General features: G+C 40.3%; 1 protein-coding gene across 1 annotated transcript in view; it reads left to right on the top strand.

The window, feature by feature from the left end:
* The window catches only part of LOC128203318 (uncharacterized), a 54,074-nt gene that overhangs the window by 26,937 nt on the left and 6,073 nt on the right, over positions 1–21,064 (top strand). Inside the window, exons 9-12 of the mRNA XM_052904695.1 lie at positions 4,907–5,095; positions 17,528–17,706; positions 17,905–18,043; positions 18,448–18,607. Coding sequence (XP_052760655.1) covers positions 4,907–5,095; positions 17,528–17,706; positions 17,905–18,043; positions 18,448–18,607 — 667 coding nt within the window. The remainder of the gene's footprint in view (positions 1–4,906; positions 5,096–17,527; positions 17,707–17,904; positions 18,044–18,447; positions 18,608–21,064) is intronic.

The following is a 21,064-nucleotide window of genomic DNA, read 5'->3' as shown; positions in this document are numbered from 1 at the left end:
TCACATGTGGCCATGTCCACTAGTTTTATGTCGACTTTTGAAACGGGCTGTAGCAATAATTGTGTCGACTTGTTCACTTAGTCGTGTGACTAGTTTTATGTCGACTTGTGAGTTCTGGCACGGCGTGTAGCAGAACTCGGGTCGACTTGTTCACTTAGTCGTCTGACTAGTTTTATGTCGGCTTGTGAGTCCTGGCACGGCGTGTAGTAATAATTGGGTCGACTTGTTCACTTAGTCGTGTAACTAGTTTAATGTCGACTTGTTCTCTTAGTCGTGTAACTAGTTTTATGTCGACTTGTGAGTGCTAACACGGCGTGTAGCAGTAATTGGGTCGACTTATTCACTTAGTCGTGTGACTAGTTTTATGTCGACTTGTGAGTCCTAACACGGCGTGTAGCAGTAATTGGGTCGACTTGTTCACTTAGTCGTGTAACTAGTTTTATGTCGACTTGTGAGTGCTAACACGGCGTGTAGCAGTAATTGGGTCGACTTATTCACTTAGTCGTGTGACTAGTTTTATGTCGACTTGTGAGTCCTAACACGGCTTGTAGCAATAATTGGGTCGACTTGTTCACTTAGTCATGTGACTAGTTGTCTGTCGACTTGTGAGTCATACCACGGCTTGTAGCAATATTAAGGTCGACTATTTCACTTAGTCGTGTGACTAATTGTTTGTCGACTTGTTCTCTTAGTCGTGTGACTAATTTTATGTCGACTTGTGAGTTCTGGCACGGCGTGTAGCAGTAATTGGGTCGACTTGATCACTTAGTCGTCTGACTAGTTTTATGTCGACTTGTGAGTGCTAACACGGCGTGTAACAGAAATTGGGTCGACTTGTTCACTTAGTCGTGTGACTAGTTTTATGTTGACTTGTGAGTTCTGACACGGCGTGTAACAGAAATTGGGTCGACTTGTTCACTTAGTCGTGTGACTAGTTTTATGTCGACTTGTTCACTTAGTCGTCTGACTAGTTTTATGTCGACTTGTGAGTCCTGGCACGGCGTGTAGCAGAAATCGGGTCGACTTGTTCACTTAGTCGTGTGACTAGTTTTATGTCGGCTTGTGAGTCCTGGCACGGCGTGTAGTAATAATTGGGTCGACTTGTTTATTTAGTCGTGTAACTAGTTTTATGTCGACTTGTTCACTTAGTCGTGTGACTAGTTTTATGTCGACTTGTAAACTAGTCAGACGACTGAGTGCTAACACGGCGTGTAGCAGCACTTGGGTCGACTTGTTCACTTAGTCGTGTGACTGGTTTTATGTTGACTTGTGAGTTCTGACACGGCGTGTAACAGAAATTGGGTCGACTTGTTCACTTAGTCGTGTGACTAGTTTTATGTCGACTTGTGAGTGCTAACACGGCGTGTAGCAGAAATTGGGTCGACTTATTCACTTAGTCGTGTGACTAGTTTTATGTCGACTTGTGAGTCCTAACACGGCTTGTAGCAATAATTGGGTCGACTTGTTCACTAAGTCATGTGACTAGTTGTCTGTCGACTTGTGAGTTCTGACACGGCGTGTGGCAGTTATGGGTCGACTTCTTCACTTAGTCGTGTGACTAGTTGTTTGTCGACTTGTTCACTTAGTCGTGTGACTAGTTGTCTGTCGGCTTGTGAGTTCTGGCACGGCGTGTAGCAGTTATTAGGTCGACTTGTTCACATAGTCGTCTGACTAGTTTTATGTCGACTTGTGAGTGCTAACACGGCGTGTAGCAGTACTTGGGTCGACTTGTTCACTTAGTCGTGTGACTGGTTTTATGTTAACTTGTGAGTTCTGACACGGCTTGTAGCAATAATTTGGGCGACTTGTTCATTTAGTCGTGTGACTAGTTGTTTGTCGACTTGTTCACTTGGTCGTGTGACTAGTTGTCTGTCGGCTTGTGAGTTCTGGCACGGTGTGTAGCAGTAATTAGGTCGACTTGTTCACTTAGTCGTGTGACTAATTGTCTGTCGACATGTGAGTTCTGGCACGGCGTGTAGCAGTAATTAGGTCGACTTGTTCACTTAGTCGTGTGACTAGTTGTTTGTCGACTTGTTCACTTAGTCGTGTGACTAGTTGTCTGTCGACTTGTGAGTCATACCACGGCTTGTAGCAATAATTAGGTCGACTTGTTCACTTAGTCATGTGACTAGTTGTCTGTCGACTTGTTCACTTAGTCGTGTGACTAATTTTATGTCGACTTGTGAATGCTCACACGGCTTGTAGCAGTAATTGGGTCGACTTATTCACTTAGTCATGTGACTAGTTGTCTGTCGACTTGTGAGTCATGCCACGGCTTGTAGCAATAATTAGGTCGACTTGTTCACTTGGTCATGTGACTAGTTGTCTGTCGACTTGTGAGTCATACCACGGCTTGTAGCAATAATTAGGTCGACTTGTTGACTTAGTCGTGTGACTAATTTTATGTCGACTTGTGAGTTCTGGCACGGCGTGTAGCAGTAATTGGGTCGACTTGTTCACTTAGTCGTGTTACTAGTTTTATGTCGACTTGTGAGTGCTAACACGGCGTGTAGCAGTAATTGGGTCGACTTATTCACTTAGTCGTGTGACTAGTTTTATGTCGACTTGTGAGTCCTGGCACGGCGTGTAGCAGTAATTGGGTCGACTTATTCACTTAGTCGTGTGACTAGTTTTATGTCGACTTGTGAGTCCTGGCACGGCGTGTAGCAGTAATTGGGTCGACTTATTCACTTAGTCGTGTGGCTGGTTTTATGTTGACTTGTGAGTCCTGGCATGGCGTGTAGCAATAATTTGGTCGACTTGATCACTTAGTCGTGTGACTAGTTTTATGTCGATTTGTGAGTTCTGGCACGGCGTGTAGCAGTAATTAGGTCGACTTGTTTATTAGTTGTCTGTCGACTTGTGAGTTCTGGTACGGCGTGCAGTAGTACTTGGGTCGACTTGTTCACTTAGTCGTGTGACTAGCTGTCTGTCGACTTGTGAGTCATAACACGGCTTGTGGCAATAATTGGGTTGACTTGTTCACTTGTTTTATGTGGACTTGCGAGTATTATGTAGCAATAAGTATGTCGACATATACAGTTAGTAAGTGAAGAAGTCGACAACCCGGCATGATCACATGCTCTGTGTATACGATATACTATTCCAGATACGATACTGTTTATTGTTTATGCTTTCACATATACATCCTGCATGCTCATATGTCAGGACACTTATGAGAGCGCTACTTTACGACGAGGGTTCCACATCTCTGTAATTCTGGCTTATTTCATTTTATGAATCTTGAAGGGCCCGTATTATGAACGCACGTACCATATTCGCTTTTTGAATCAATATTTCTTAGCAGTTAGTTTTATACGTCAGTTTAGATCGAGTTTATTTCATTTTAAAGATGTGTTTATTTTGTATTTGTAACACCACTCACATAAGGTAACTCGTTCACCGAGTTTTGGGTGGCAAATGTTACCTTTATAAGCTTTTTGAAATTCAGTAAGTTATCTTCTTGTTTGAAAAGAGCAACTTAATGAACCGAATTTAGTAATAAGACTTTAAATCGTTCAACTTTCATTAGCTTTAATAACGCGTTTTGACAAAATAGAATATATATATTAACGATGGAAAAAACGTTTGATGGTGTTTTATCGTAGAAACAAACATTTTGTTCACAGTTCGCATCAACTTCCTATGTCTGACAATGTCAGACGGAATGTCTTGTTCTTACGTCACGTAGTTATGGCATGTGGTCGTACGTTCGGTGGTTAGATTGCCAATAAATGAATCGGCCTAGTCACGTAGGGCTTATAAACGAGAAAGAGGGCATGGAGCTCGTCGTGCTGATTGGCTGGATAAAAATGCACTATAACTTGTTTCCTATACTTTAGAGAATCTAATACACAACACTACAAGCCATCGGAAAAATGTTTCTTTCAAGACGAGGTTTGCATTAAAATAATATTTTGAACTTTATATTACACTTTTCCACAATAATATTGCTAAAACAAGTATTTATAATTATTTGAGAATTTATCAAAATATGGTAAAATGATGAACTTAAAAGAAATAATTATTCAACAGAAAAATGCGAGCTACGTTACCCTTGGTTGTTGTATTCCATTCAGACGCGATCACAGTTGTCCTTGGTATTGATGTAAACATGTACTATAGATGGTGGTGTGCTCCGGATGAATAATTGTCTGTATTCAAGGTTCAGATCCTATCATTGGGAACAATTGACATCTCGCTATTAAAAATTTAAACAACAACCCCGGGGAGATTCCGTCTAGCTGGTTGGGTTATCTTCATTACTGTTTGAAACGTCCGCTTTTGTATTGACTTTCTTATTCACAGGTGAATGCAATTATTTGAAAATAAGTCTTTGAGTGCAATTGAACGATACGGTCTTCGGTTTAATATATTATATCCGTTATGTTCTTGCCATGTTGTCTGATTATATGCTGACAACTAGGCAACTGTCATTCTGCCTAACAAATTCTCAATCTCATACCAATATTCTCAGACTGCTCTCAACATCAATATTCATACAAAACTATGTAAGTCGTAATTGTCAGTAAAGTCATAGAAACGGAGCAGTCCTCGAATATCAGTGTATATGGCAATTAGCGGCTGTATTATTGTACAAATAGCCTTCTGGCATTTATTTTAATTTCCCGAGAATAATTGGCGCTCTCCTGGAATAGGCATCACCGACTGCAAAGGTCATGATTAATATCAACCATTGATACAATATTGTCCATATATGTCAGCTTAAGGCAGAAGTCGGCCACACCTGCCGATTTGACTGTCATTTAATTATATTAAATCAATGGTGTACTATATAGCAACCTGGTTTAATTACATGTTTCACGGACCTACATTGTATTGAAACAAAAAATATAACAAAAACATATTTATGTGTTTTTTTTTCTGTCTTACTTATATTACACAGACAAGCTGCTCGTATTTGAAGCCTGGGATGAGCAATACGAGGGTCACCTTGAAGGTGACACCCCTGAGGATTCACTCCACCGTGAGGGTAGGGCGGCCAGACTCGGCCTCACTTCCGGTACGGAGGCCAAACTTGCGCAGCTCAGCAGGCTGGCCGCGTGCGCTGGAGCAGACTTTGTGGAGCATATGGGTTCGTTTTGTAGATTTCGATTCTCTTAGCTTCAACCTAAGCCCTAGCAAACCATTGCTGTTAGACAAAGTTTCACAAATCAGGCTCGGCTAAATTTACCTGTTATACCATTCAAGCCCTTTTCGTTCATACCTTTGATTGCAGAGTCTATACCAAATATATTATTTTGAAGTAACCGCCGCACATAAAATGACAATGCGATTTCAAATTCCCTATTACACGTAGATCATTAAATTATTTTCAAAAAGGTCGTATTAACAATATAACAATAGTACGTCTTAAATCGTGTGTAATGCCATAAGCTAAATTAAGCTTGGATGTATAGCGGCCCATTAGAGCTTCTGATTCAGAATACTTATTCTCCATATGTACTGTCTCCTAGCCTGAAGCCAGAAGCAATTATCATATAATACGCATCTGTTAGTGACATCTCAACATCTAATTCGGAAGGTCAAGCGAGATAACCTGAAAGGCTCGAATGCCCGGCCATTTCTATGGGGCTTAGATAATGGGCACAGATGTTCGTGTTGATGGCGTGAGCAAAAAATTGCCTAGCCATTTATTACATGACAGTCTCTCTAAAAATATAGTATCTACCGTTCAACTGAAGAAATATCATCGTTAAAACAGTTCTGTATGCGGATAATATGAACACTCAATTTATCATTTTTAACAGAAGAGAAATAACTATTGACCGTTGTTGCTTTCAACATGACACGCATCTGTTACGCTATACAATAAGATAAGGTAGGTTTTATTTTGAGTCGGCGAGATACAAACAATACAACATAAGCTCATGCGAGCTTTTGAACCGACTATTTATAAAACATATTGTATATGGTATAACAAGTTTATAAAAGCTAAAGTCAATGGTATATATAGTGGCATATTATTTAAGGTGTTATACAGTTATTGATAATACATAATAACTTAAAAATCAAAGGTGGTATACAAAGTTAATTAAAGGGTACTCTAACATAAAGACAGGGACTAAACTATTCAATTAGGTAACAGACGGATATGAATGATAATTGCCAAGTTATGGTACATGCTATTAAAAAGGTCAACTTAGTTAAAAAAACTTCCTAATAAAAAAGAGAGATCTATTTAATAAATTCACAGATAGCTTCATAATATCAGTATTGCACCAAACTGGCATCTATCACAGATAGCTTCATAATATCAGTATTGCACCAGATTGGCATCTATCACAGATAGCTTCATAATATCAGTATTGCACCAGATTGGCATCTATCAAAGATAGCTTCATAATATCAGTATTGCACCAAACTGGCATCTATCACAGATAGCTTCATATCAGTATTGTACCAGATTGGCATCTATCACAGATAGCTTCCTAACATCAGTATTGCACCAGATGAGCATATATCACAGATAGCTTCATAACATCAGTATTGCACCAAACTGGCATCTATCACAGATAGCTTCATAATATCAGTATTGCACCAGATTGGCATCTATCACAGATAGCTTCATAATATCAGTATTGCACCAGATTGGCATCTATCACAGATAGCTTCATAATATCAGTATTGCACCAAACTGGCATCTATCACAGATAGCTTCATAATATCAGTATTGCACCAAACTGGCATCTATCACAGATAGCTTCATAATATCAGTATTGCACCAGATGAGCATCTATCACAGATAGCTTCATAATATCAGTATTGCACCAGATGAGCATCTATCACAGATAGCTTCATAATATCAGTATTGCACCAGATGAGCATCTATCACAGATAGCTTCCTTATATCAGTATTGCACCAGATTGGCATCTATCACAGATAGCTTCATAATATCAGTATTGCACCAAACTGGCATCTATCACAGATAGCTTCATAATATCAGTATTGCACCAAACTGGCATCTATCACAGATAGCTTCCTAATATCAGTATTGCACCAAACTGGCATCTATCACAGATAGCTTCATAATATCAGTATTGCACCAGATGAGCATCTATCACAGATAGCTTCCTAATATCAGTATTGCACCAAACTGGCATCTATCACAGATAGCTTCATAATATCAGTATTGCACCAGATGAGCATCTATCACAGATAGCTTCCTAATATCAGTATTGCACCAGATTGGCATCTATCACAGATAGCTTCCTTATATCAGTATTGCACCAGATTGGCATCTATCACAGATAGCTTCCTTATATCAGTATTGCACCAGATTGGCATCTATCACAGATAGCTTCATAATATCAGTATTGCACCAGATTGGCATCTATCACAGATAGCTTCCTTATATCAGTATTGCACCAGATGAGCATCTATCACAGATAGCTTCCTTATATCAGTATTGCACTTAACTGGCATCTATCACAGATAGCTTCATAATATCAGTATTGCACCAAACTGGCATCTATCACAGATAGCTTCATAATATCAGTATTGCACCAGATTGGTATCTATCACAGATAGCTTCATAATATCAGTATTGCACCAAACTGGCATCTATCACAGATAGCTTCATAATATCAGTATTGCACCAGATGAGCATCTATCACAGATAGCTTCATAATATCAGTATTGCACCAGATGAGCATCTATCACAGATAGCTTCATAATATCAGTATTGCACCAGATTGGTATCTATCACAGATAGCTTCATAATATCAGTATTGCACCAAACTGGCATCTATCACAGATAGCTTCATAATATCAGTATTGCACCAGATGAGCATCTATCACAGATAGCTTCATAATATCAGTATTGCACCAGATGAGCATCTATCACAGATAGCTTCATAATATCAGTATTGCACCAGATGAGCATCTATCACAGATAGCTTCCTTATATCAGTATTGCACCAGATTGGCATCTATCACAGATAGCTTCATAATATCAGTATTGCACCAAACTGGCATCTATCACAGATAGCTTCATAATATCAGTATTGCACCAGATGAGCATCTATCACAGATAGCTTCCTTATATCAGTATTGCACCAGATTGGCATCTATCACAGATAGCTTCATAATATCAGTATTGCACCAAACTGGCATCTATCACAGATAGCTTCATAATATCAGTATTGCACCAAACTGGCATCTATCACAGATAGCTTCCTAATATCAGTATTGCACCAAACTGGCATCTATCACAGATAGCTTCATAATATCAGTATTGCACCAGATGAGCATCTATCACAGATAGCTTCCTAATATCAGTATTGCACCAAACTGGCATCTATCACAGATAGCTTCATAATATCAGTATTGCACCAGATGAGCATCTATCACAGATAGCTTCCTAATATCAGTATTGCACCAGATTGGCATCTATCACAGATAGCTTCCTTATATCAGTATTGCACCAGATTGGCATCTATCACAGATAGCTTCCTTATATCAGTATTGCACCAGATTGGCATCTATCACAGATAGCTTCATAATATCAGTATTGCACCAGATGAGCATCTATCACAGATAGCTTCCTAATATCAGTATTGCACCAGATTGGCATCTATCACAGATAGCTTCCTTATATCAGTATTGCACCAGATTGGCATCTATCACAGATAGCTTCCTTATATCAGTATTGCACCAGATGAGCATCTATCACAGATAGCTTCCTTATATCAGTATTGCACTTAACTGGCATCTATCACAGATAGCTTCATAATATCAGTATTGCACCAAACTGGCATCTATCACAGATAGCTTCATAATATCAGTATTGCACCAGATTGGTATCTATCACAGATAGCTTCATAATATCAGTATTGCACCAGATGAGCATCTATCACAGATAGCTTCCTAATATCAGTATTGCACCAAACTGGCATCTATCACAGATAGCTTCATAATATCAGTATTGCACCAGATTGGTATCTATCACAGATAGCTTCATAATATCAGTATTGCACCAGATTGGCATCTATCACAGATAGCTTCCTTATATCAGTATTGCACCAGATGAGCATCTATCACAGATAGCTTCCTTATATCAGTATTGCACCAAACTGGCATCTATCACAGATAGCTTCATAATATCAGTATTGCACCAAACTGGCATCTATCACAGATAGCTTCATAATATCAGTATTGCACCAAACTGGCATCTATCACAGATAGCTTCATAATATCAGTATTGCACCAGATGAGCATCTATCACAGATAGCTTCATAATATCAGTATTGCACCAGATTGGCATCTATCACAGATAGCTTCCTTATATCAGTATTGCACCAGATGAGCATCTATCACAGATAGCTTCCTTATATCAGTATTGCACCAAACTGGCATCTATCACAGATAGCTTCATAATATCAGTATTGCACCAAACTGGCATCTATCACAGATAGCTTCATAATATCAGTATTGCACCAGATTGGCATCTATCACAGATAGCTTCATAATATCAGTATTGCACCAAACTGGCATCTATCACAGATAGCTTCCTTATATCAGTATTGCACCAGATTGGTATCTATCACAGATAGCTTCATAATATCAGTATTGCACCAAACTGGCATCTATCACAGATAGCTTCATAATATCAGTATTGCACCAGATTGGCATCTATTACAGAACTTCATAATATCAGTATTGCACCAGATTGGCATCTATCACAGATAGCTTCATAATATCAGTATTGTACCAGATGAGCATCTATCACAGATAGCTTCATAATATCAGTATTGCACCAGATTGGCGTCTATCACAGATAGCTTCATAATATCAGTATTGTACCAGATTGGCATCTATCACAGATAGCTTCATAATATCAGTATTGTACCAGATGAGCATCTATCACAGATAGCTTCATAATATCAGTATTGCACCAGATTGGCATCTATCACAGATAGCTTTCTAATATCAGTATTGCACCAGATTGGCATCTATCACAGACCTTCATAATATCAGTATTGCACCAGATTGGCATCTATCACAGATAGCTTCCTAATATCAGTATTGCACCAGATGAGCATCTATCACAGATAGCTTCATAATATCAGTATTGCACCAGATTGGCATCTATCACAGATAGCTTCATAATATCAGTATTGCACCAGATTGGCATCTATCACAGATAGCTTCATAATATCAGTATTGCACCAGATTGGCATCTATCACAGATAGCTTCATAATATCAGTATTGCACCAAACTGGCATCTATCACAGATAGCTTCCTTATATCAGTATTGCACCAGATTGGCATCTATCACAGATAGCTTCCTTATATCAGTATTGCACCAGATTGGCATCTATCACAGATAGCTTCCTTATATCAGTATTGCACCAAACTGGCATCTATCACAGATAGCTTCATAATATCAGTATTGCACCAAACTGGCATCTATCACAGATAGCTTCCTAATATCAGTATTGCACCAGACTGGCATCTATCACAGATAGCTTCATAATATCAGTATTGCACCAAACTGGCATCTATCACAGATAGCTTCATAATATCAGTATTGCACCAAACTGGCATCTATCACAGATAGCTTCCTAATATCAGTATTGCACCAGATGAGCATCTATCACAGATAGCTTCCTAATATCAGTATTGCACCAAACTGGCATCTATCACAGATAGCTTCATAATATCAGTATTGCACCAGATGAGCATCTATCACAGATAGCTTCCTAATATCAGTATTGCACCAGATTGGCATCTATTACAGAACTTCATAATATCAGTATTGCACCAGATTGGCATCTATCACAGATAGCTTCATAATATCAGTATTGCACTAGATTGGCGTCTATCACAGATAGCTTCATAATATCAGTATTGCACCAGATTGGCATCTATCACAGATAGCTTCATAATATCAGTATTGCACCAAACTGGCATCTATCACAGATAGCTTCATAATATCAGTATTGCACCAAACTGGCATCTATCACAGATAGCTTCCTTATATCAGTATTGCACCAGATTGGTATCTATCACAGATAGCTTCCTTATATCAGTATTGCACCAGATTGGTATCTATCACAGATAGCTTCCTTATATCAATATTGCACCAAACTGGCATCTATCACAGATAGCTTCATAATATCAATATTGCACCAAACTGGCATCTATCACAGATAGCTTCCTTATATCAGTATTGCACCAGATTGGTATCTATCACAGATAGCTTCCTTATATCAGTATTGCACCAAACTGGCATCTATCACAGATAGCTTCATAATATCAGTATTGCACCAAACTGGCATCTATCACAGATAGCTTCATAATATCAGTATTGCACCAGATTGGTATCTATCACAGATAGCTTCATAATATCAGTATTGCACCAAACTGGCATCTATCACAGATAGCTTCCTTATATCAGTATTGCACCAGATTGGTATCTATCACAGATAGCTTCATAATATCAGTATTGCACCAAACTGGCATCTATCACAGATAGCTTCATAATATCAGTATTGCACCAGATGAGCATCTATCACAGATAGCTTCCTAATATCAGTATTGCACCAGATTGGCATCTATTACAGAACTTCATAATATCAGTATTGCACCAGATTGGCATCTATCACAGATAGCTTCATAATATCAGTATTGTACCAGATGAGCATCTATCACAGATAGCTTCATAATATCAGTATTGCACCAGATTGGCGTCTATCACAGATAGCTTCATAATATCAGTATTGCACCAGATTGGCATCTATCACAGATAGCTTCATAATATCAGTATTGTACCAGATGAGCATCTATCACAGATAGCTTCATAATATCAGTATTGCACCAGATTGGCATCTATCACAGATAGCTTCATAATATCAGTATTGCACCAGATTGGCATCTATCACAGATAGCTTCATAATATCAGTATTGCACCAGATGAGCATCTATCACAGATAGCTTCATAATATCAGTATTGCACCAGATTGGCATCTATCACAGATAGCTTCATAATATCAGTATTGCACCAGATTGGCATCTATTACAAAACTTCATAATATCAGTATTGCACCAGATTGGCATCTATCACAGATAGCTTCCTTATATCAGTATTGCACCAGATTAACATCTATCACAGATAGCTTCATAATATCAGTATTGCACCAGATTGGCATCTTTTGCAGAACTTCATAATATCAGTATTGCACCAGATTGGCATCTATCACAGATAGCTTCATAATATCAGTATTGCACCAGATTGGCATCTATTACAGAACTTCATAATAGCAGTATTGCACCAGATTAATTGGCATCTATCACAGATAGCTTCATAATATCAGTATTGCACCAAATTGGCATCTATCACAGAACTTTTAACAATAAACATTTCAATTTGATTTAAACAATATGAAATAAACACACACAAAAAAAGAAAAAAAAAGTTGTTAGCACATACAATACACAGAAGGATAAAATAGTGTTGAAGTTGCTGATCTGGGCAGAATGTGCCTAAAAACTGCCATAAAAATGATAATAAGATCCTTAAAAAAGAACAAAAAAATTGTATGCTTTAAAAAATGGTTTAATGATAACAATACCCCCCCCCCCCATCAGATTTTGGGAAACTGATCAGCAGACTTCTCACAGGGACACATTGGCAAACTATGAAAGCATCACAAGGAGTACAAAGGAGAGCAACTAATAAGACATATAAACAATGGCAACTAAGTACATAAGATACTGGCAATGACAATAACAAAGTTAGTAGCAGATTGTTGAAAACTACAAACAAGCATAGCAACATTGAGCATAGCAACATTGAGCACAGAAAAACTAAAGCAAGTAGGCATGCAGTTGTACAGACACAATACACACATACGCTAATATAAGGAACAGAAGATGGAAACAGCAAATTATTAAGTACAGATTTAGCATTAAACAATAAGTATGGTCTATATAGCTAAAGCTGATAAAAACAAATAATAGATGCAGACACAAGTAAATAATAAAAAAGCATGCGTGTATACCCCACCAATATGTTCACAATACTAACCAGACTTGCAAGCATTGCAATTACAGTCCCTTCCACTCCAAGTGGAACACTATCATAGCGCTCGCGTATAAATTTAACTTCCTACAGTGTTTTTGCAGTCACTTATATTTAAGGTAAATCCACCATCCTGCATAATGTGAAACATTTTAGGGTCTACTACGTTCCTATGGAAAGCCATGTTAAAAGCATTGCCGGATACAGCCGGTACACTTTTGATGCTCTGCTACTTATGTGGTGTAAACGGAATAAGGTTCCATACCCGCCGACGATGGGTAAAACAGGTGTAACCAAATAATTTATTATAGTCCATGCCCAATTTGTATTCATCCACCTCAACGAGAAATCTAACTTTAAAAGTTTCCTCAATACTGTTGCTGATTCTAGAAACAGAAAGGACAAAACAACAAGGAAAACAAAACAAATACTACCTATTAGATGTTTCACTCTTATAATTTGAATCGTGGTCTTCACGTGATAAGGAAAGCCAGGCTAACGAGCATCTGGTAGGCATTTTGGCATTCCGAGGGTAATCGTGGATGGTTGCGGTTAATCACGACTGTAAAGCCTGGCTTCCATTGTTACGTTTTAGACTCCCGATTCATCCCGCTTGACAGCATAGTGGTGTACTGTAAAGCCTGGCTTCCATTGTCACGGTTTAGACTCCGATTCATCCCGCTTGACAGCATAGCTGTGCACTGAAAAGTCTGGCTTCCATTGTTACGGTTTAGACTCCGATTCATCCCGCTTGACAGCATAGCGGTGTACTGTAAAGCCTGGCTTCCATTGTTACGGTTTAGACTCCCGATTCATCCCGACTGACAGTATAGCTGTGAACTGTAAAGCCTGGCTTCCATTGTTACGGTTTAGACTCCGATTCATCCCGACTGACAGCATAGTGGTGTACTGTAAAGCCTGGCTTCCATTGTCACGGTTTAGACTCCGATTCATCCCGACTGACAGCATAGTGGTGTACTGTAAAGCCTGGCTTCCATTGTTACGGTTTAGACTCCCGATTCATCCCGCTTGACAGCATAGCTGTGCACTGAAAAGTCTGGCTTCCATTGTTACGGTTTAGACTCCGATTCATCCCGCTTGACAGCATAGCGGTGTACTGTAAAGCCTGGCTTCCATTGTTACGGTTTAGACTCCCGATTCATCCCGACTGACAGCATAGCTGTGAACTGTAAAGCCTGGCTTCCATTGTTACGGTTTAGACTCCCGATTCATCCCGACTGACAGCATAGCTGTGAACTGTAAAGCCTGGCTTCCATTGTCACGGTTTAGACTCCGATTCATCCCGACTGACAGCATAGTGGTGTACTGTAAAGCCTGGCTTCCATTGTTACGGTTTAGACTCCGATTCATCCCGACTGACAGCATAGCTGTGAACTGTAAAGCCTGGCTTCCATTGTTACGGTTTAGACTCCCGATTCATCCCGACTGACAGCATAGTGGTGTACTGTAAAGCCTGGCTTCCATTGTTACGGTTTAGACTCCGATTCACCCCGACTGACAGCATAGCTGTGAACTGTAAAGCCTGGCTTCCATTGTTACGGTTTAGACTCCCGATTCATCCCGACTGACAGCAAAGTGGTGTACTGTAAAGCCTGGCTTCCATTGTTACGGTTTAGACTCCCGATTCATCCCGACTGACAGCATAGCGGTGAACTGTAAAGCCTGGCTTCCATTGTTACGGTTTAGACTCCCGATTCATCCCGACTGACAGCATAGCGGTGTACTGTAAAGCCTGGCTTCCATTGTTACGGTTTAGACTCCGATTCATCCCGACTGACAGCATAGCTGTGCATTGTAAAGCCTGGCTTCCATTGTTACGGTTTAGACTCCCGATTCATCCCGCTTGACAGCATAGCTGTGCACTGAAAAGTCTGGCTTCCATTGTCACGGTTTAGACTCCGATTCATCCCACTTGACAGCATAGCTGTGCACTGAAAAGCCTGGCTTCCATTGTTACGGTTTAGACTCCCGATTCGTCCCGGCTGACAGCATAGCTGTGCATTGTAAAGTCTGGCTTCCATTGTCACGGTTTAGACTCCGATTCATCCCGCTTGACAGCATAGCTGTGCACTGAAAAGTCTGGCTTCCATTGTCACGGTTTAGACTCCCGATTCGTCCCGGCTGACAGCATAGCTGTGTATTGTAAAGCCTGGCTTCCATTGTCACGGTTTAGACTCCGATTTATCCCGCTTGACAGCATAGCTGTGCACTGTAAAGCCTGGCTTCCATTGTCACGGTTTGGACTCCGATTCATCCCGCTTGACAGCATAGCGGTGTACTGTAAAGCCTGGCTTCCATTGTCACGGTTAAGACTCCGATTCATCCCGACTGACAGCATAGCTGTGCATTGTAAAGCCTGGCTTCCATTGTCACGGGTTAGACTCCGATTCATCCCGACTGTCAGCATAGCTGTGAACTGTAAAGCCTGGCTTCCATTGTCACGGTTTATACCCCGATTCATCCCGACTGACAGGATAGCTGTGTACTGTAAAGCCTGGTTTCCATTATCCCGACTGTCAGCATAGCTGTGTTCTGTAAAGCCTGGCTTCCTTCATCTCGACTGACAGCATAGCTGTGATTAAGCCTGGCTTCCATTTACAAAGTTTAGGCTACGATTCATCCCGACTGTCAGCATAGCTGTGAACTGTAAAGCCTTGCTTCCATTGTCACGGTTTATACCCCGATTCATCCCGACTGACAGCATAGCTGTGGATTGTAAAGCCTGGTTTCCTTCATCCCGACTGTCAGCATAGCTGTGTTCTGTAAAGCCTGGCTTCCTTCATCTCGACTGACAGCATAGCTGTGATTAAGCCTGGCTTCCATTTACAAAGTTTAGGCTACGATTCATCCCGACTGTCAGCATAGCTGTGAACTGTAAAGCCTGGCTTCCATTGTCACGGTTTATACCCCGATTCATCCCGCATAGCTGTGCATATTAAAGCCTGGTTTCCTTCATCCCGACTGTCAGCATAGCTGTGTTCTGTAAAGCCTGGCTTCCTTCATCTCGACTGTCAGCATAGCTGTGTACTATAAGCCTGGCTTCCTTCATCTCGACTGACAGCATAGCTGTGTACTGTAAAGCCTGGCTTCCTTCATCTCGACTGACAGCATAGCTGTGTACTGTAAAGCCTGGCTTCCTTCATCTCGACTGACAGCATAGCTGTGTACTGTAAAGCCTGGCTTCCTTTATCTCGACTTAAAGCATAGCTGTGTACTGTAAAGCCTGGCTTCCTTAATCTCGACTGACAGCATAGATGTGTATTGTAAAGCCTGGCTTCCATTGTCACGGTTTAGACTCCGATTCGTCCCGACTGACAGCATAGCGGTGTACTGTAAAGCCTGGCTTCCATTGTCAAGGTTTAGACTCCGATTCATCCCGACTGACAGCATAGCTGTGTACTGTAAAGCCTGGCTTCCATTGTCACGGGTTGGACTCCGATTCATCCCTATGACAACATAGCTGTGATTAAGCCTGGCTTCCATTTACAACGTTTAGGCTACGATTCATCCCGACTGGCAGCATAGCTGTGTACTGTTAAGCCTGGCTTTCATTGTCAAGGTTTAGACTCCCGATTCATCCCGACTGTCAGCATAGCTGTGTTCTGTAAAGCCTGGCTTCCATTATCAAGGTTTAGGCTACGATTCATCGCGACCACTGGCGGATTTAAAGGGGGGATGTAGGTCTTTTAATCGCCCAACTTTTCTTTAGATATCAATATGGGAGAACACAGTAATAAAATACACTCATAATGCATCATTTACGACTTCAAATTGTTAAAAGTTTTATTAAGAGAGTATCCCTAAATCCACATGCAAACAGTTTATGCCATATACGTTCGGTTCTGGGGGAGGGGTGCTTGTCAAAAGGTCCCGCCTCTTAGTTACGCCCCCTCTAACGTCAATTCCTAGATCCGCCCCTGACGACCGAGCATAGCTGTGTAAGTCGTAATGTGTGGATGTGAGTTTGGGGACATCGTGACGATTGCCCTACGGCGAGTACGAGTACGAATATCAACCATGTCGGAACGACATAAAGAATGTACCACGATGTGTTAAGATTATATATACGTTACAGGTTGTTTTAGAAAGAAGGCATTTTTGGACAGTCGTACTGAGTCGTCAATAGCGACAATTATCAACGATTACCTACGAACGCTACGATGGTTGTATGTGCCCGGTTGAGTTGCGAATTTTATGAAATTGTGCTAAGGTTTGAAATAAAACTTAGCTGCATCGCGACGGCTTACAAATGTCGTACAGACTTACCATGCTTAAACATCGTCTGCATTCGTATACATTAATTAATCAATAATTCACTACTCGAGTACTCGAAAAAAAAATGTATAAAATTCACCAAATACACGATTTACTATATTGTATTCGGTTTCCTTGCAAATTGTGTTGGCATGTCACCCTTTTGAGCATTTATAATATGTATATTGAAAAAAATTATATACAGAAACGTACGTGTACGTAGCGGTAAGGCGGCAGCTAGTTGGCGGCTCCCGGGTGTTGTTCCCCCACATGGAGCTGCTGGAGGTGGAGCCACCGGCCGCCCTGCAGCCTCTGTATTCACTTTCTGCCGCGTACACGGAGAGCGACAAACGGAAATACCCGCTTTTCGACAGCAGCGGACGGGTACAGGAGCTAGGCATCGTAGAATCATTAGTTTAAAACATTTCATAAAATGATTCCATCAATTTCAAACTTTACCTTATGACCTTTTTCAACAACATAATAATATACTAATACAAGAACATTGGATGATAATGTTGGTGACCTGTATGGTGATGAATTATCTATACGGTGAGCAGTAACGTGTTTTGCCTGTTTCAGTTAGAAGCGACCTTGTCAACTAACTTCACGATCGGACAGTGGGTGTCACGTGACTACAGCTACTTTCGGTTGGATCCTCGTCTATTGGAGTGTTACAATGACGTCGTGTATCAGGAAAACAAACTCAACAAGCCGAGAGGTTTTCTTATAATATAATCACACAGTTGTGTTTTAATGTGAACATAATCTGAGTCATTATCGTGAAGTAATAACATTCACTCAGGATGTCATAAGATACTGTCACGAAGATAAGCTCATTAAAATAAGACGTTCCTTTTAATATTATGATATTTATATATCTCTCAGGGAGATGCTTTAAATCGGTTTTGATAACGACATGAATACGTTTGATATAAAACTCTACAGCAATAACATGTCAGGCTAACATTAATAAAACAAATATTTCCAAAACAATTATCTGCGATATATCTTGGCATTAGCTTATATGCTCAGCAATATGGATAGACATATGATCGCAGATATATTTCCTTTTATTTCTATTCAAGTGACAATTGTGGTTATACTATATAAATTTAACATCAGACACGTGGACGCAGCTAGAGGTGGTGCGCGGGTTCATGACAAACAAGGAAAACCGGAACAAGTTTGATGTCATCAACGACAAGCGCTTCAACACACATAACCTGGGCGTGGCCATGCAGATTAAGTACCGCAACCCCCAGGCTGGACAAACACCGTACAAGTGAGTACCGCAACCCCCGGTCTGGACTAACACCGTACAAGTGAGTACCGTAACCATCGGTCTGGACTAACACCGTACAAGTGAGTACCTTAACCATCGGTCTGGACTAACACCGTACAAGTGAGTACCTTAACCATCGGTCTGAACAAACACCGTACTAGTAAGTACTGCAACCCCCAGTCTCGACAAACACCGTACAAATGAGTACCGTAACCCCGGTCTCGACTAACACCGTACAAGTGAGTACCGCAACCCACGTTCTCGACTAACACTGTACTAGTGATTACCGCAGCCCCGGTCTCGACTAACACCGTACAAGTGAGTACCGTAACCATCGGTCTAAAAAAACAAAATAACAAGCACGTGGGAACAACAGCCCGCGGCATTGGCAAACAACGGTACAGTGTGTATCGCAACCCGCGACCTTACCAATTATTGTTTAAGTGAGTACCTCAACCCACGGTCTTGGTAATCATTGTGTAAGTAATATATACAGTAAAACCTTATCACCCTATCACCGGATCACCTATGGGACTTTGAGAAAATGGTCGTAATAGCGGTTTGGTGTCATTACTGAGTTTGTGATGATTATGGTTGTGGATGGTCAAGTCACGGGTGGAATACATGAGATTCTTACTATTTGTTGCTTGGTATTGGTATTGTATATTTTAGTTTTTTTATATTTTATCTTAAGTTATGCACCAAGCAAAGTGTGCCAGCAATCATAAGCGACTGGTAGTGAGTATCGCATGCCGCGGCTTTGCCCATCATTGTTTAAATAGGTAAAACGGAATACACGAAGTTGTCAATCACTGTACAAGTGAATACCACAACACTTAGCAGCCAGTACCGCAACGTGGGAACTTGTGAAACACTGTAGAAGTGAGTACAACGTGCAGCCTTGTAAATCACTGTAGAAGTGAGTACTGCATTATGTAGCAGAAAGCAACGTGTGGCCGTGTATATCAATGTAGAAGTGAAAAGCGCAATATGTAGCAGGGAGTACCGCAACATAAGGCCTTGTATATCACTTTAACAGTGAGTACCGCAACATTAGGCCTTGTATATCACTTTAACAGTGAGTACCGCAACATTCGGCCTTGTATATCACTTTAGCAGTGAGTACCGCAACATTAGGCCTTGTATATCACTTTAACAGTGAGTACCGCAACATTAGGCCTTGTATATCACTTTAACAGTGAGTACTGCAACGCTTAGCCTTATATATAGCTTTAACAGTGATCCGCATTAAACATGTCCCTCACTTGAATTCCACAAAAAACAGTTTACGTTGGACCCTAAATCTAGCGTATCGCAATATACATTCCTCATCCGTTTTGGGGGCGTAACAACCCTACTTGTACATTTTGACCGGACGAGAGCCGTCAAGTGGATAAATTTAAAACCGATTGAATAATATTTTTTAAAAGAACTACTATATCTATAATTCGCTTGTCATTCATTTCCAACTAATTTGGTAACTTTGCAAACTAATTGGTATTTCTTGTCACGATAAATCTAACGGCATGGTTTGCCTACTCCGCGCGAATCTATAAATAGCAAACGGTGAAAAGTCTCTGATTGTCTGAAATTTCCGGTGTGTGCACTCAGAGGCGATTGAACGAGAGTGTTGTACGCATTGAATCATCGCTCTGGTGTACGAGAATCTCATCTTGAATTGGCTATAGGATGGGGCAATCCTAATAGGGAGCGCATGACTTTTTTCAACAAAACTTTTAATAGACCATGGGCTGAGTGGGGAAATACCATAATCGAGTTAGAGTTGACTTTATATATCAATGTAGGAGAAAAGTGTAATCAAATACGCTCATAATGCACCATTTCAGACTACAAGATGTTAAAATATATGGAGGGAGTAACTCCAAATCCCCTTGCAGCTAGTCTATGCCAAATACTATCGTTTCTGAGGGAAGTACACCTGTCAAAAGGTTGCCCCTCCAGGTTTCGTCACTCTAACGTCAATTCCTGGATTCGCACCTGAATACGGTTTACTGATTGGTTGATGGATTCACAATTGTTATAAATAATGTTAAGATTCTTAGAGCATTTTTTTCCCGCTGGTTTGTTAGTTGATATATAACTAGTTACATTAAATTATACATTTTTCCTAAATGGCCATTGTCAAGTCATTATAGGGCGCGGGCAGCCCTTTATTCACTCAACAGCAACAACAATAAGTCAACCCGCAATCCTTAAATGGATTTTATGGTAAGACAGAGATCATTAATTGTCTTAGAAATAGTGGACTTTTTGAGTAACTAAGAGAAATGGTTTTTAAATGGTCAACAAGTAAAAACCGCATCAGTAAAAGGGTATATGGGTTTATCATTCACCCCTAAGCTACGCTCGACCGCAGCTAAAACTAAATTAGCAGCATAAGCACGCAAAGCTGCTCTCTCCATTAAAACAATACCAAAAAAACATTTGGTTATTTTT

Source organism: Mya arenaria, chromosome 2 (assembly GCF_026914265.1).
Source record: "Mya arenaria isolate MELC-2E11 chromosome 2, ASM2691426v1".
NCBI lineage: Eukaryota > Metazoa > Mollusca > Bivalvia > Myida > Myidae > Mya > Mya arenaria.
This window is presented reverse-complemented; position numbering and strand designations above follow the sequence as displayed.